Source organism: Anarhichas minor, unplaced genomic scaffold, assembly GCF_050575085.1.
Source record: "Anarhichas minor isolate MPS153535 unplaced genomic scaffold, ASM5057508v1 ptg000136l, whole genome shotgun sequence".
NCBI lineage: Eukaryota > Metazoa > Chordata > Actinopteri > Perciformes > Anarhichadidae > Anarhichas > Anarhichas minor.
In genome coordinates, this window is record NW_027466582.1 from 7,461,872 (window position 1) to 7,475,106 (window position 13,235).

At 40.2% G+C, this 13,235-nt stretch overlaps 1 protein-coding gene across 2 annotated transcripts in view; it reads left to right on the forward strand.

Annotated features, from left to right (window-relative positions):
* The window catches only part of fig4a (FIG4 phosphoinositide 5-phosphatase a), a 36,321-nt gene that overhangs the window by 2,381 nt on the left and 20,705 nt on the right, over nt 1-13,235 (forward strand). For both annotated transcript variants that reach the window (XM_076083743.1, XM_076083744.1), the window contains exons 4-11: nt 528-651; nt 5,325-5,481; nt 6,143-6,193; nt 6,355-6,518; nt 7,385-7,513; nt 9,129-9,229; nt 10,104-10,266; nt 12,190-12,287. In XM_076083743.1, the coding sequence (XP_075939858.1) occupies nt 528-651; nt 5,325-5,481; nt 6,143-6,193; nt 6,355-6,518; nt 7,385-7,513; nt 9,129-9,229; nt 10,104-10,266; nt 12,190-12,287 (987 nt within the window). The remainder of the gene's footprint in view (nt 1-527; nt 652-5,324; nt 5,482-6,142; nt 6,194-6,354; nt 6,519-7,384; nt 7,514-9,128; nt 9,230-10,103; nt 10,267-12,189; nt 12,288-13,235) is intronic.

Below are 13,235 nucleotides of genomic sequence, written 5' to 3' on the forward strand. Positions count from 1 at the left end.
AATTCCACCAAAAATAAAAAAACAAATACTGTAGAGATCTGTTTTCAGACTGTAGCAGGTTAGTGCGTTTCTGACTTTTTTTCTGTTGCACCTTTAGTGCAGAATTTAAGTTGTGAAATCTATGATATTGATGAAGAAGGCTCCGGTGAAGATAACTTGCATGCAAAGGTTGTTGGTCGGTTTGCATTTCTTTCAAAGCTTCTGTTAATTCATTACAATTCTTCTCTTAATTTCCTCATTGAGGATCTTCAACCCTTTTGTAGAAAAAGGCTATTGATTAAACAAGGCCTGCTAATCATTTGCATATTATTGCACAGAAACTCTATACAAGTCTCACTGGCTCTGAATTAAGTAGTCAATAATTAGCCCCCCCATAAGCAGCTCCTTTTCTTTTGAGAAAGAAATACATCATGCCCTGTTTTCTTCTTTTATTGCAAGGTAAAATGAACATTATGGAAATTCTGTACATAAATAAACAGCGTCTCACAGCTTTATTCATGTATATCTGTGTGTGTATTTGTCTGTAGCATGTGTATAACCAGCAAGAGGTCCGGGAGTTGCTGGGCCGCCTGGACCTGGGAAACCGCACCAAGATTGGCCAGAAGGGTTCCTCGGGCCTGTCCAGGGCTCTCTCAGCCTTTGGCATTGTGGGTAAGTAGAGTCCCTCCACTCTCTTCTTCACTGGCGTAGCAACAACCATTGTGGGGCGCAACTCATGTAAGCGTGTAACTCATTGGTTATACAGCTGTACATATTGACCTGGTTTTGCATATTACAGTAAGTGCTGGAGATGGAAAAACATCAAATAAAAGGAACACCTGGGAGTACATTGTAATAAAGTACAATACAGCCCCGCTAGCCCTGCAACTACCTTTGTGGAGCTTTTAATGGTACATTTTCAGGTTTCAAATCATGACCATCTGGTGTAATCAGATGCAAAAATAAGCATGTTTTTTTACATTTCTAATAATTTCCCATTCCTTTTGTCCAAAATCAGCAAAAAAATACATCATAACAATATTGTTTGGGATAGTTTTCTTTAACTATAATACTATAATTGTGCCTATTAGAACTATTTTGTATTTTTTGTATTTTTCTGTTGATCAAAAACAGTGTCAAAAAGCCTTCCTATTTAAAGGGGGCTGACACTATATTATTTAATATACAAACTACATTGTACTAAAAACTTATCTCAGCCCACAACACTTTTTAATTTCAACACTTCTATTAGTGGTGAAATAAAGAATATTATTAAAACTGCCAATAAATAATGATTTACTGTCTGGGAATTGGCAAACCGTTGAATCCCAGTGTATGAATCATTCTTGATTCATGTTGAGAGGAAGAATAGCTCATATCATGTGTATCTGTGCGTTGGACATTGGCCTGCAGACCTAATTACAAAATAATAAAATAATGCTGACTCTTCTCTGGCCTTTAGTTAACCTAAGACTAATGTTGCACGGTGTATCGATACTAAAAAGGTACCGCGGTACCCGTACGTTAAAAACGATACGATTTTGCATATTTTTAGTATCGATACTTCATTAAAATAGCGCGCGATCAGAGCGCACTCACTCGCATTGACTGCAAGGAGGCGGGGCTGCCCAGCGCTCACACACGCAACAGGCAGCGCTCACTCACAGCGAGTGATCGCAGGGGAGACATGGCATCAAGTGCAGGAGCTTTTGCCGACCGTCCTCGGCTTGTTGGAAAAAAAGATGCCAGAAGTGAAATCTGGAAGTACTTTGGCTACATTGCAGACAGTGAAGGAAAGCCCACTGACATACAGAGACCCGTCTGCAAAACTTGTTTCAAAGCCACACAGACCAAGGGAGGCAACACGTCAAACGTGGCAAAGCACCTTTCAGACAGACACCCCGAACTTTTCAAAGCAAATGTGATTATAAACATGGACACCCCCAAGCTCACCCATATACAGCCTAACAGGAGTAGCCTTAGCCTAGTTTGACGACAAGCCTATATGATCATGAGGTCACAATGCACACAAAAGTGTACTAAATGAAACAATTGATGCAAAAATGGCTACATGCTGGTGGAGCCTGAGGGTGGATCTTGAGCTAATTCTTTTTATTTGTAGTTAAGGAAAAATGATTATTCCATGAATTAAGATAAAATATGAAGTGAAAATATCAAAGTCACTATGCAAGTAAATTAAGCATTGTTTATCCACCCACTCCCACAGACAGTCAAAGTTTGAAAGCCAGCGGAAATATGAAAGAGAGAGGCTCAAAAGATGCGAAGAGGTTAAACATTAATATTAATGCCATTTGTTGAGTGTTCAAAAAGCTGAGCAGGAACAAGCTGGTAAAAAAGGGAACCATACAGATGTTTTATTTATTACTATTATAGATAAATATACCAGTATCGTATTTGTGGTATTGTATCGAATTCTGGTATCGTATCGTAAGTATCGGGTATCGTATCGAAGTCATAATTTTGGTATCGTGACAACCCTACCTAAGACATGGAAACACAGGTCACTCAAATTTTTTTCAGGTCAACTTGTTCTGTCGGCCTGCCCCATAAATCCAATCCAAGGTGTTGTGTTACATGAGAAGTTTGTGATACTGATCATCACACTCTGTATGTCCTCCGCCGGCGTTTGCACTCCAGTGGCTGCGCGGAAAGTAATTGCTGTGCCTGAACTGTGAGTTTCATGTATGCCCTGCATGACCAGTCCTCAAGTCATGACCTACATTTCATGTAACACACATTCTAATACACACAACAGAGGAGTGTTTGAATTTGTCCCCATAACTTGTCTCTGGGATTTAATCAGGACCCGTCATTATCGAGCCTTGATCATTCCCCAGTAATGTCTGTTTTTCTGTACTCTGGACGGGTCAATGATCGTAGATAATTTGTTTGTCATAGAAACGTTCATTTGTAAGAAAACAATTGCAGAAACTTTGGAGTTCCGCATTTCTACAATACATGGTTAAATCATGACAATACGGTCTTTTCTCTTCTTTTAATACATTTTTGCACTTCTCCCCAAATAAGAATCCAATTTAAAACTACTAATGAATCAAATGAAACCAAACCATAACCTCAACAAACCAACATTCTTTCAAACATGCTACTGCCTCAATCTCCTAAAATTAGCTTTTGCAAAGGGGCTCTAAACTTTCACTTCTAACCGTCATGTCTCGGTAATACCAGCACGACCAAAACAAGATTTAAAAAAAGCTAATAATTAAAACAAAAATTACAAGATTACAAGTCTACAGCCATGCTAGCAGCTCTGTGAAGCTGCACTTAGACACAGTTCGGTTTGGGAGTAGATGCTAACTTTAACATGCTAACAAAGTCACAACACCAAAGCTAACATGCTAATGTTATGTTAGTTCAATGTTAAAACCATAAATATCAAATATGGTGGCGACTAGGGAGAAGTCAGGGTCTGTCTAACATCAGTGGGGTTCTTCCTCTGCAGAGCATGAATGTAAAGAACATCATTTCAAATGGGAATTTATCCACTGGACCAAATCGGTTGACCGACTGACTAACTAACTCAACCATTGAGCCATGCTGCTAGTGTGGCTAAAAATACATCACAATTGCAACAGTCCTACTGTACATTCTACTTTCCAGTTCATCCAGTGTGTGTTTGTGTGTGGGGCTGTTTACATTTCCATTTCTGGCAAAGAAAGGTGCTGGCAACTGTTAACTAATACTGGCAAGGCCCTTCCAGGCTCGGTCACACTGACACAAACAGATTATGACTTTGACATCTACTTGAATAAATAAGATGCTTTTTACCGCTGAGCCACGATTTGCCAATTTCACTGCGTCATGTGGAATAAAAGAGAGTGTCGGCCATGTTGGGTTCAGTCTATCCAGAGAGACCCTTTGACTGGTGCCTTTTTAGTACTGTATATAATGACTACTATTGTTGTAAGTAGAATTGTAATCTCTTTCATTTGCCTGTTTTGTCAGTCTGACCCATCGCTACCAGAAAGCAACACAATGAACTAACTTAGGAATTGTCATTCTGCAAAACCCAAAGTGAAAGAACATTAAGTTTGCTCTCATTCAAGACATAGCTTGCAAGCTTAGTTGATTGTCATTGTGCTGTGAAAAATACCTCACATTTGCAAATTTGGAAACACCCGCTCATACTCACACTAAATGCTTCAGATGAATAGCCACTCTCAGTTCCAATTAAAGTCCTCCTTAGTCTAGTGGTGCCTCAGTGAATCCTTTTCACATTTGGATTGACTAATACTGAGGTTATTTAACAGATGTGTCAATGAAGTCAGAAAAGCATAAAGCAAAATGTTATAAGCCACACTAGGTGTTTTTTTTAGAGAATTCACCATGCTGCTTTTCATTGTTCCCTATAAACTGCATGTTTTTTTTCATAATTAAAACCATCATCAAAAAAAGAAGTGTCGTCCTATATTTAATAAAAGTAGGACCATGCTACATTAGCCACTACTAGCATAACATACCAAGCTGTCTTCGACCCAACTGTTATGGTTCAAGATGCATTGTGGGGTAACAAAGGTGCCAGGTTCTGACAAGGAAGAAGAATAAAAGGAATTCTTCTGGTTCTTCTGCGTTGATTTTGATCCTTTGTTTAGACAGTCCATCGTGACTCTAACGATGTTATACGAGTTCGATGCTAATTCAGTGTTCCAATAATTATAGAAAGCCTATTTGTGAAAACCCAACGTGAACCTCATTACAGCATAATGACACTGGAGCATCTGTGATTCTAAATAGTCTGAATGTACAAGCACTTCTTATTCAGGTGCAAAATTGCATCTGTGGCACACAATTCATCCGCGAAGAGATTAGTTTTAGCAGTGATATAATGAAGCTGTGTCGCACAGCATGCACACTTAAACTACTGATCTTAATGGGGCATGATAACAGACCATTAAAAAAAGCTATAAAAAGCTATAATCACAGCCATTTATTATGTTTTGAATGTCAACAATAGATAATAGCTCATCAAAAGCAGAAAGTACATCAGCGGTTATGTCTGACTTACTTTCTGGGTCAGATTTTAATTCTGTAAAACTACATGGTCTGTACGTAAGCTAGTGAAGTATGGCACACAAACTCTCTCCATCCACCTCCTCAAATGGAGTTGTTTACTTGTTGGTATTTTCAAGGCTGTTGCTGATTCGCAGGCAACAGAAAGGTTGACCTAGAATTCAGCTTGCTCAGAGGCTTTCTTTCTTTCTGAACTTCAGTATGTCAGGGTTATGTTGGCAACAATGTTCCTTGAAAGAAACATTTGACTAGTTTATTCTAAAAGATTTAAAAGGTGTACTTTTGTTTTTTCACAGGGTTTGTACGTTTCCTCGAAGGGTACTACATTGTGTTGATCACCAAGCGTAGAAAGATGGCCGACATCGGTGGCCACTCCATCTACAAAATTGAAGACACCAGCATGATCTACATCCCCAATGACTCGGTCAGGGTTACACACCCCGATGAAGCAAGGTACCGCCTCGTTTCCCCACCTATAGCGGTGCAGTTTAAGATCTTGTGGATGGTCAAATGTTTTCATTTACACACTATCACCAGTCATTTGTAGGCATAATCGCACTCTCCCAAGTCAAGAAAGGGTGAAGTATTTTGATGAACATTGCATTAAATAGAAATTCTGACAATGTCAGAACTTTTAGGAATCAGTTTGAAACACTTTTTAAGGGAAAAGCACAGTTGCTATTTGCAACATACAGTCAATTTCATGTCTTTGCAATTGTATGAGTGTGTGTGTGCGCGCTCGCATTTGTTCTCAAACACACACCATAGTCTTCACAGACAAGGACATTGGTATTGAAGATAAGCTTCAGACATGAAACCCTTTACTTTAATCTGATGTTTTAAGCACTACTTTTACATTAAATCTTACAAGGACGGACCCAGTAACGTTTCCGTAGGACTTTAATGCCATTACATTAACTTAAAGGCAGCAGCAGAAAAAGGTCAAATTTACAGAGAGATTTACCACACGTACAGTAAGTGTGCTCGTAACATTACTGCTTTTTAAGATCTCTAATTCGTGTATTATGTCAATCTTCACAAATGTCCTGAAAGTTTGTTGCCGGATAGACTATTAATATAAAAGCTTAATGACTTTTTAATAAAATCCTCCTAGATATGTGCGGATCTTTCAGAACGTGGACTTATCCAGCAACTTTTACTTCAGGTAAGGCAAATCAAGATACCTCTTTTTGGTCACAACGCACAGTCGTGTCTGACATGAAATACACTTGATGTTTCCAATTGTAGTTTGGCCAAATCTTGAATTCATCATGGGACAGTACGGGCTCTGTTTGCTTCACATGATCTTTCCTTTGTACCTTGCAGCTACAGCTATGACCTGAGCCATTCGCTGCAGTACAACCTGACTTTACTGCAGAGGCCTTTTGAACTGTGGTCGTCACCAACTTCCTCTACTGAGGAAGAGGTACAAAAACAGAGCAAGCATGACAGCTTTGACATCTTTGAAGATGAGGGTCTTCCTACGCAAGGTGAGAGCCTTATACGGTCCTTATATACATTGTGTTTGTTCTATTGGCTGGAGGAGGCTTCACGTTGACTGTTTAACGCTTCCTCTGAACAGAAGCTGTCAGTCCTGCTGTGTGCTTAGTTCCGTTAGCTGTTAGCTCTGTTAGCCAAACACCCCTTTAGGACTCTGACCGGCTGCTAACAGCTTAAAAGGTCTCCTACCGAGATGAGCACACGCACTCCGTTGAAGTCAAGCGATTGGTTCAATTTGTCATTCGCTAAGCAATAGTGGGAATCGAGAATGGGCTGCACACCCTGCTTATTGGCAGGGAGTTACACTCTCAAGTGGGGGTCCAAATGCTCTTTGCTGACGCCTAGAAAAGTCCCAAACACAGCAAAATAGAAGAAAAGAGGAAATGCAGGCAGAGGGCAAGGTCTCTGCAGATACAGACACCACCACTCACTTCTAGTGGGTCATTAGGGATGATTGAGAGGGATAACGTTTGTATATATTGTTGTTAAGATATGAGATGACCTGTATTGTGATAAATATTTGGCCATATAGCGCAGCCCTACCATTCATGCCCATAAAAAAAAATGGAAAAACTGATATCTGCCACAGTCAAAGGTGTCAATCATCCGTTATACTGCAGGTTTGCCTGTTTTGTCCAATAAAATATATTTAAAAATTAACTTTACTTTACCTTGGCTGATGTGTTCAGTTATTTTTGGCATGTTTATTGTAATTCAATAACATAAGCTCTTGTTCCACATCCTGCATCACCACAGTTTTCTTTTCCGTTTGTTGCTTTCTAACTGATTATTTGATCTGACCCCATTTTAGTAAAATGATCCGACGGTTTTATGTGTTCCCACTCTTCCGCCACAGTGGTTTACGGCCTTCAGAATGAGCCGTACTCCAAGTACGTGTGGAACGGGAAGCTGCTGGAACGAGTCAAGGACATAGTGCATCATGACTGGCTCATGTATATAATCCACGGCTTCTGTGGCCAGTCCAGTATCCTTTGAGAGTTGTCAAGTCAGTTCCGTTCATGCATTGCAGAATTGTTTGGCTGTTGCTTTTATTAATTGATCCACTTGTTGCTTTTGGATTTTAAAAAGAATGTCCCATACAAGCTGTGTAGTACCTTGTTGGGACATAACATCTGTCAGCATTGACTGATTTGTGATTACACACTAGCACAGTAGATGATACGTTATCTCTCCGAATGTTGTTCTTTGTCTGCACTCCCTCTCATCTCTCAGCTTCAGCATCACTTGTTGAACTGCGCTCGGCATCCATCGCAGCACGTGGAATGCACTGTGAGCGAGAGGGTGTGATTCACCAGTAAACTGCAGAAGCGATTCGTGTTTGTTTTAGGGCTTGAGCAAAAATGTATGGCAATCAAGCAATGGTTAATAGGTATGTAAACACACTGGCGCTTGCATAATCACTCCATCTGTTATCTACAGGGAGAAGGCAGCAACATCGTTAATTATGCCGCATGGCTTTTCTTTTTGAAGACAAATCCTATATTTTTTACATGCATACGTACATCTTCCTTTATGTTTGTTTGAATCCTTTTTTCGTCTTTAATTTCACTGCTACTGTAACTTTTTCTTAGTTTGTAGTTTTGACACAAGCTGCATACCAGGGATTAGCGTTAGACTCCACATGATAAATTTCCTCTGGGTTTTTTGAGAAGCTTTTGTAGTATTGATGCATGGGTAACTGCTGCGGAGTGGCTTAGGGCTAGAACTGAGTAAACAGTTTGATTTATTTGGGTAAAAGTCTGCCTTAGGTTCAGGTTTCCATCATTTCCCATCAATTCTCCTTTGCATGAATCACATCATGCAGTGTAATTTATTTTGCCTTTCAGTCAAAACAAGTTACTCTTTTTCATCGGTAATTTATTTTTAATGAATTTATTATGATTTTGTGTTTTTTAGTTGCAGTAGGCCTATAAATTAATCATCTACGGTGCACTTTACAGTCAGTGCTGCTATCAACACTGTTGTGACTCTTATCAGACACCGTGTTGCCAAGGAAACAATGTGTGAGCACTTTGAGTTTCAACAATTCCTGGAAAGAGTTTGGCTTTCATTGCAGGTTTTTTTTTATCTGAGAGCATGAGAGGACGGATGGGTGCAATAAAAGACTCAACAGATGGAGTAAATGGAGAAATTCTGAGCATCGGGAGACACTGAAGCAGGCGGGAAATAAAAAAAGAAAGATTTGAAAACAAAAAGCAATAAGGGGGAAAGGTGGGACATTGCCAACGTGTAGAAACAGACTTCTCGAAAGTGGTTAGTCTAGGATGATAATGATGATATTAATAATATTGATAATATTTTCAATAGTGCATATGTTAAGTTTCTACTGATTTAAGATGCAAAATACATAATAATTTCTGAATGAGGCCCAATACAAGAGGTGGAAACTAAAACTACACTAAAGATACATTGTGTGTGTGTGTGTGTGTGTGTGTGTGTGTGTGTGTGTGTGTGTGTGTGTGTGTGTGTGTGTGTGTGTGTGTGTAACCAGGTGATTGTGTGTTGTTGTCAGTGGTTATTATTATTATTATTATTATTATTATTATTATTATTCCTCCTCCTTAACCCACCAACTACAGAGCTTCTGATCTACGGCCGACCGGTTCACGTCACCCTCATTGCCAGGCGCTCCAGCAAATTTGCCGGGACCCGCTTCCTCAAAAGAGGAGCCAACTGCGAGGTACAGCTGTTGCCGAGGCAACGGGAAAAAAAAATAGATAGCGGAGGCAAAGCTGAGGGGCCACCGGGATGATTGAGATGACTCAGGGTGATCACGGGGGGGTTAATGTGACCCGCTGCCTCCTCCTACATTATGCATGAGTGTCTGTGGGGTGTGTGGGTGGGAGGTGGGAGAAACGTAGGAGCAAACATAGATGATCCTGCAATCCTGAGATCAGGTTGGACACAATTTACACAGTTACCTGCTGTTGTGGTCGTAGAAAGTAAAGTAGCTTTTATACAAAATTGGAATTTCGCTTCATCGTAGCATACTGTGTGATTGGCCTTTATCACGAGAGACTGTTTGACTTGTCACAGCAGGATAAGCACAGGCGTTAATATAATTATTGTTTTATTGTTAATGGATTCGTTCCATTTAGGTCAGTACGTCATGTCATGTCTGAGTGCTTTATTAAAGTACTTTTCGTGTTGACCTTGATCACGTTGATCTGCTGGTGAACACCCTGTGATCCTGAACAGCAACTGTTTCTGTTTCCATTATTTTCTATCGCCACCTCTAACCGGTGTTTGCTTATAAGCTGAAGTTCATTATTGTCCTTGGAAGAAGCAGTTAAGTACAATAGCGGTCAAGCTTTCGATTGTATCACTTGATCTTCAAACGATCAGGATTCAGATTGCCAATTCAACATTAAAAGAAAGTTTCTTGAACTGCTCAACAATTGGAAATCTAAGCATCTACAAAGCTTAGAGAATTTAGCAAGTCCCATCTTCTGATGAGGATCGTGTGATGTGATGGAAAGCTCCAGAACAGCTACGAAACGTACCTTTTTGGTGAGCTTGTCTTCTCAACCTTTGTGTTTTTCTATTATTTCCAGGGGGATGTGGCTAATGAGGTTGAGACAGAGCAGATCATCAATGATGCCTCAGTGATGTCTCTCACAGCAGGAAGTTACTCCTCATACGTCCAGGTGCGAGGTTCAGTCCCGCTCTACTGGTCCCAGGACATTTCCACCATGATGCCGAAACCCCCAATACGATGTAAGACTGCTGATGAACACTGGTTTTCTTACTTTGCACATCAACCGCTTCTTTGTTCTCCAGTATCAGAATATGGTATTACAGTGACTTTCAAAAGGAATCAATCCCCCTTGGTGTTTTTCCTATTTTGTTCCATTACAACCTGGAATAAAAATTTCATTTGGATTTTTTGTGATGGACCTCCATAAAATAGTCAAAATTGCAAAAGCAAAATGAAAAAAAAAAACTTCATAACTATCTGAATATAGTCCACCTGTGTGCAATATTAGTGTCACATGATCTAACGGAGAACCATTAAATCCGTTATTACAAAATGGAAAGAATATGGCACCACAACAAACCTGCCATGTCTCCCACATGCCTTTTTGGTGACTCCAGTTTTTAAATAGACGTTCTTTTTTTCATTTCACTTTACCAATTTTGACTATTTGATGTCGGTCCATCACATGAAATCCAAATAAAAAACATTTAAATTCCAGAATGAAATGCAACAAAATAGGAAAAACGCCAAGGGGGTGAACAATTGTGCTTAAGTTGCTCAACATCTGCTTTATCGTGGAAAAGGTAGAGATTTGGCAAAGCTTCCCAGGCTTTAATGGAAGATCTTTCTCATATCCACTTCGTCCTGATACATAAAGACAGATAACAAATTATGATATAAGTATATTCTCTTTTACAGTACCACAATAGTTATTTAACTATTTATGTTTATAATGCTCCATATATTCATTATAACAGCTGTCCAGGACCAGAAATAACCCTGTGGGGACAGAGGAAGAATGTAATTGGAAAGACTGCATTCAAATAAGAGTGGCTTTGTACAAGGGCCATTCCTCTCGGATAAAAAGAAAAAAGAATGAAATGGGTGAAGACAGGACACCCCCCTCTTGGTTCCCATCTCTTGTCTCATTATGAGCAGGATAAAAACCCAAATCCAGGGCCAGAGGGAGCTGATCAGGTCCCTGAGACTGATGACATTGGAGACCGCTGTGTGTGTACGCAGGAAGATATTGTTGCTTGCATCTGTACAATGCCTGTAATGAATCATAATCTTTCCCCCTCCCAGTTTGCCCTTTAATTCATCCTCCGATGACATTTACTTCTGTGAGATAGAGACATTGAGCGTGTCCTTGAGATTCCTCTCTGTGTGACGTTCCTGCATCATCCTGCTCCTGCTTTGATCCTTAAAGACGGTCCTTATGTGACATTTCCCAAATGGTGCAATTGTAATTTCAGTTGGACTAGCGCCTGTCTGTGCTTTCTTAGTCTACCACCGCTTTGAGTTGTTGCGAAACTGAAATAAAGCCTCAACATTTCAAAACCAGGTGCAGCCAAGTGAGTGTGACGCTGCAGAGACTGACACCTGTTAGACGAATCTAGGTCAGTGAGGGACGTGTCTGTGAATATCGAGTCCTTATCACATTGTGCATCGCCCGTTCCCTCGCCTCTGTCCTAACTGTCCAGACTCGTGGTTACATAAGTGTATATATGTATGTAAGGTCTTTATGATGGCTCTGAAGTGGACAAATGTCTCTATTGTAAGCAGTTATGTTGTTGACCTACTTCTACTCTTTATTATTCTAGTGAGACATTTTGAGCTTGGAGAAACTGATTTTCAGAATTCCAAATTTTTCTCAGGGTTTCCTACACAACTAAACTCATTCTGTTGATACTTTCAGCAGAGACTTCAAGCTACGATCCAATTAAATATGACCCACTTCTTTTTACTGGTTGGTTTAGAATTTGAGTGAAATCAATGAAATTTGTGCCTAGAGTTGAGCAGCCTGGAGTGTTTTTGTTGATACATGAGCTTTAAGTTTACACAGTTGTGTGCTCTTGTTGTGTTCAATTATTTGTGTGTTTTCAAATGGAGAAAAACTGTTAGAATTCCCTAAACACTAAACAATTAGACTTCTCTTACAGTAGACCAAGCTGACCCATATGCCCACGTAGCTGCGCTCCATTTTGACCAGATGCTGCAGCGTTTTGGCTCTCCTATCATCATCCTCAACCTGGTCAAGGTAACGCATACACACACACACATACACCCTTTTTGAGGTCCTCATTTTGACTGTTACAAATGATACGTGCAGTATGACTCCACCTTTGAACAGATTTAACGGAAAATGATTCATTCAAGAAACACTGACATCACACTAAAAATCGATCTCGGTAGCATTTTACATTACAGCTAGGTAAAAGCACAATAATAGGGGACTAATAGTTTAATAATAAAGCAGCAATCATTTAGTAATGCCATGTAATTACCAAAGATATAATCAGGTATTAGATTGGTATTATCAATGGATATACCTTGGTAATATACTATAAGACTGAAATGTATGTACGTCTATGCACACAGACGCCTGCAAAGACAGGCGTGGCTTTCTCCAGCTTGTCCTTTCGCTTTATGTTCCTGTAAAATCAGCATTAATCATCCAACTGCTCTTAAATTATGAAAAACAATGAAATCCCAAGAAACGGTTATGGAGAAGCTTTGAACAGTATGACGATAATAAAATGCTTCAAGCCATTCCATGTTAAGAAAATACATCCCGGTGTGCAACACTGTTCTCCAGAGCTCTAGCAGTCATTTTTGCATTGCCTTTTTTCGCATACACACGCATGACAACCTTCGGCACACAGCCATGCACTCCTTGGTTCCAAGCTCACGTTGTCGGTCCCAAGGGGAGCTGTAAGGCGAGGGACCAATCGCAGACCTCAGAGTTCCGCACAAGCCCCAGCCATGTGATATGTGCAGACTGTGGGGAGTAAGGGAGGGGACACCCTGCTTACACACTACACCCCCGCTCTTATCACAGAGAGAGGGAGGATTTGGCAATCAACCATGAAACCATGACAGTCCATCGCTTCCCGGTGTGTCACACCGGGATGGGTGCATGGTTTTGTCATGGGTCGGTGCGTGTTTGTATGTTAAGAGGGGAAGAGAGCACATGGCCAAGCACGTG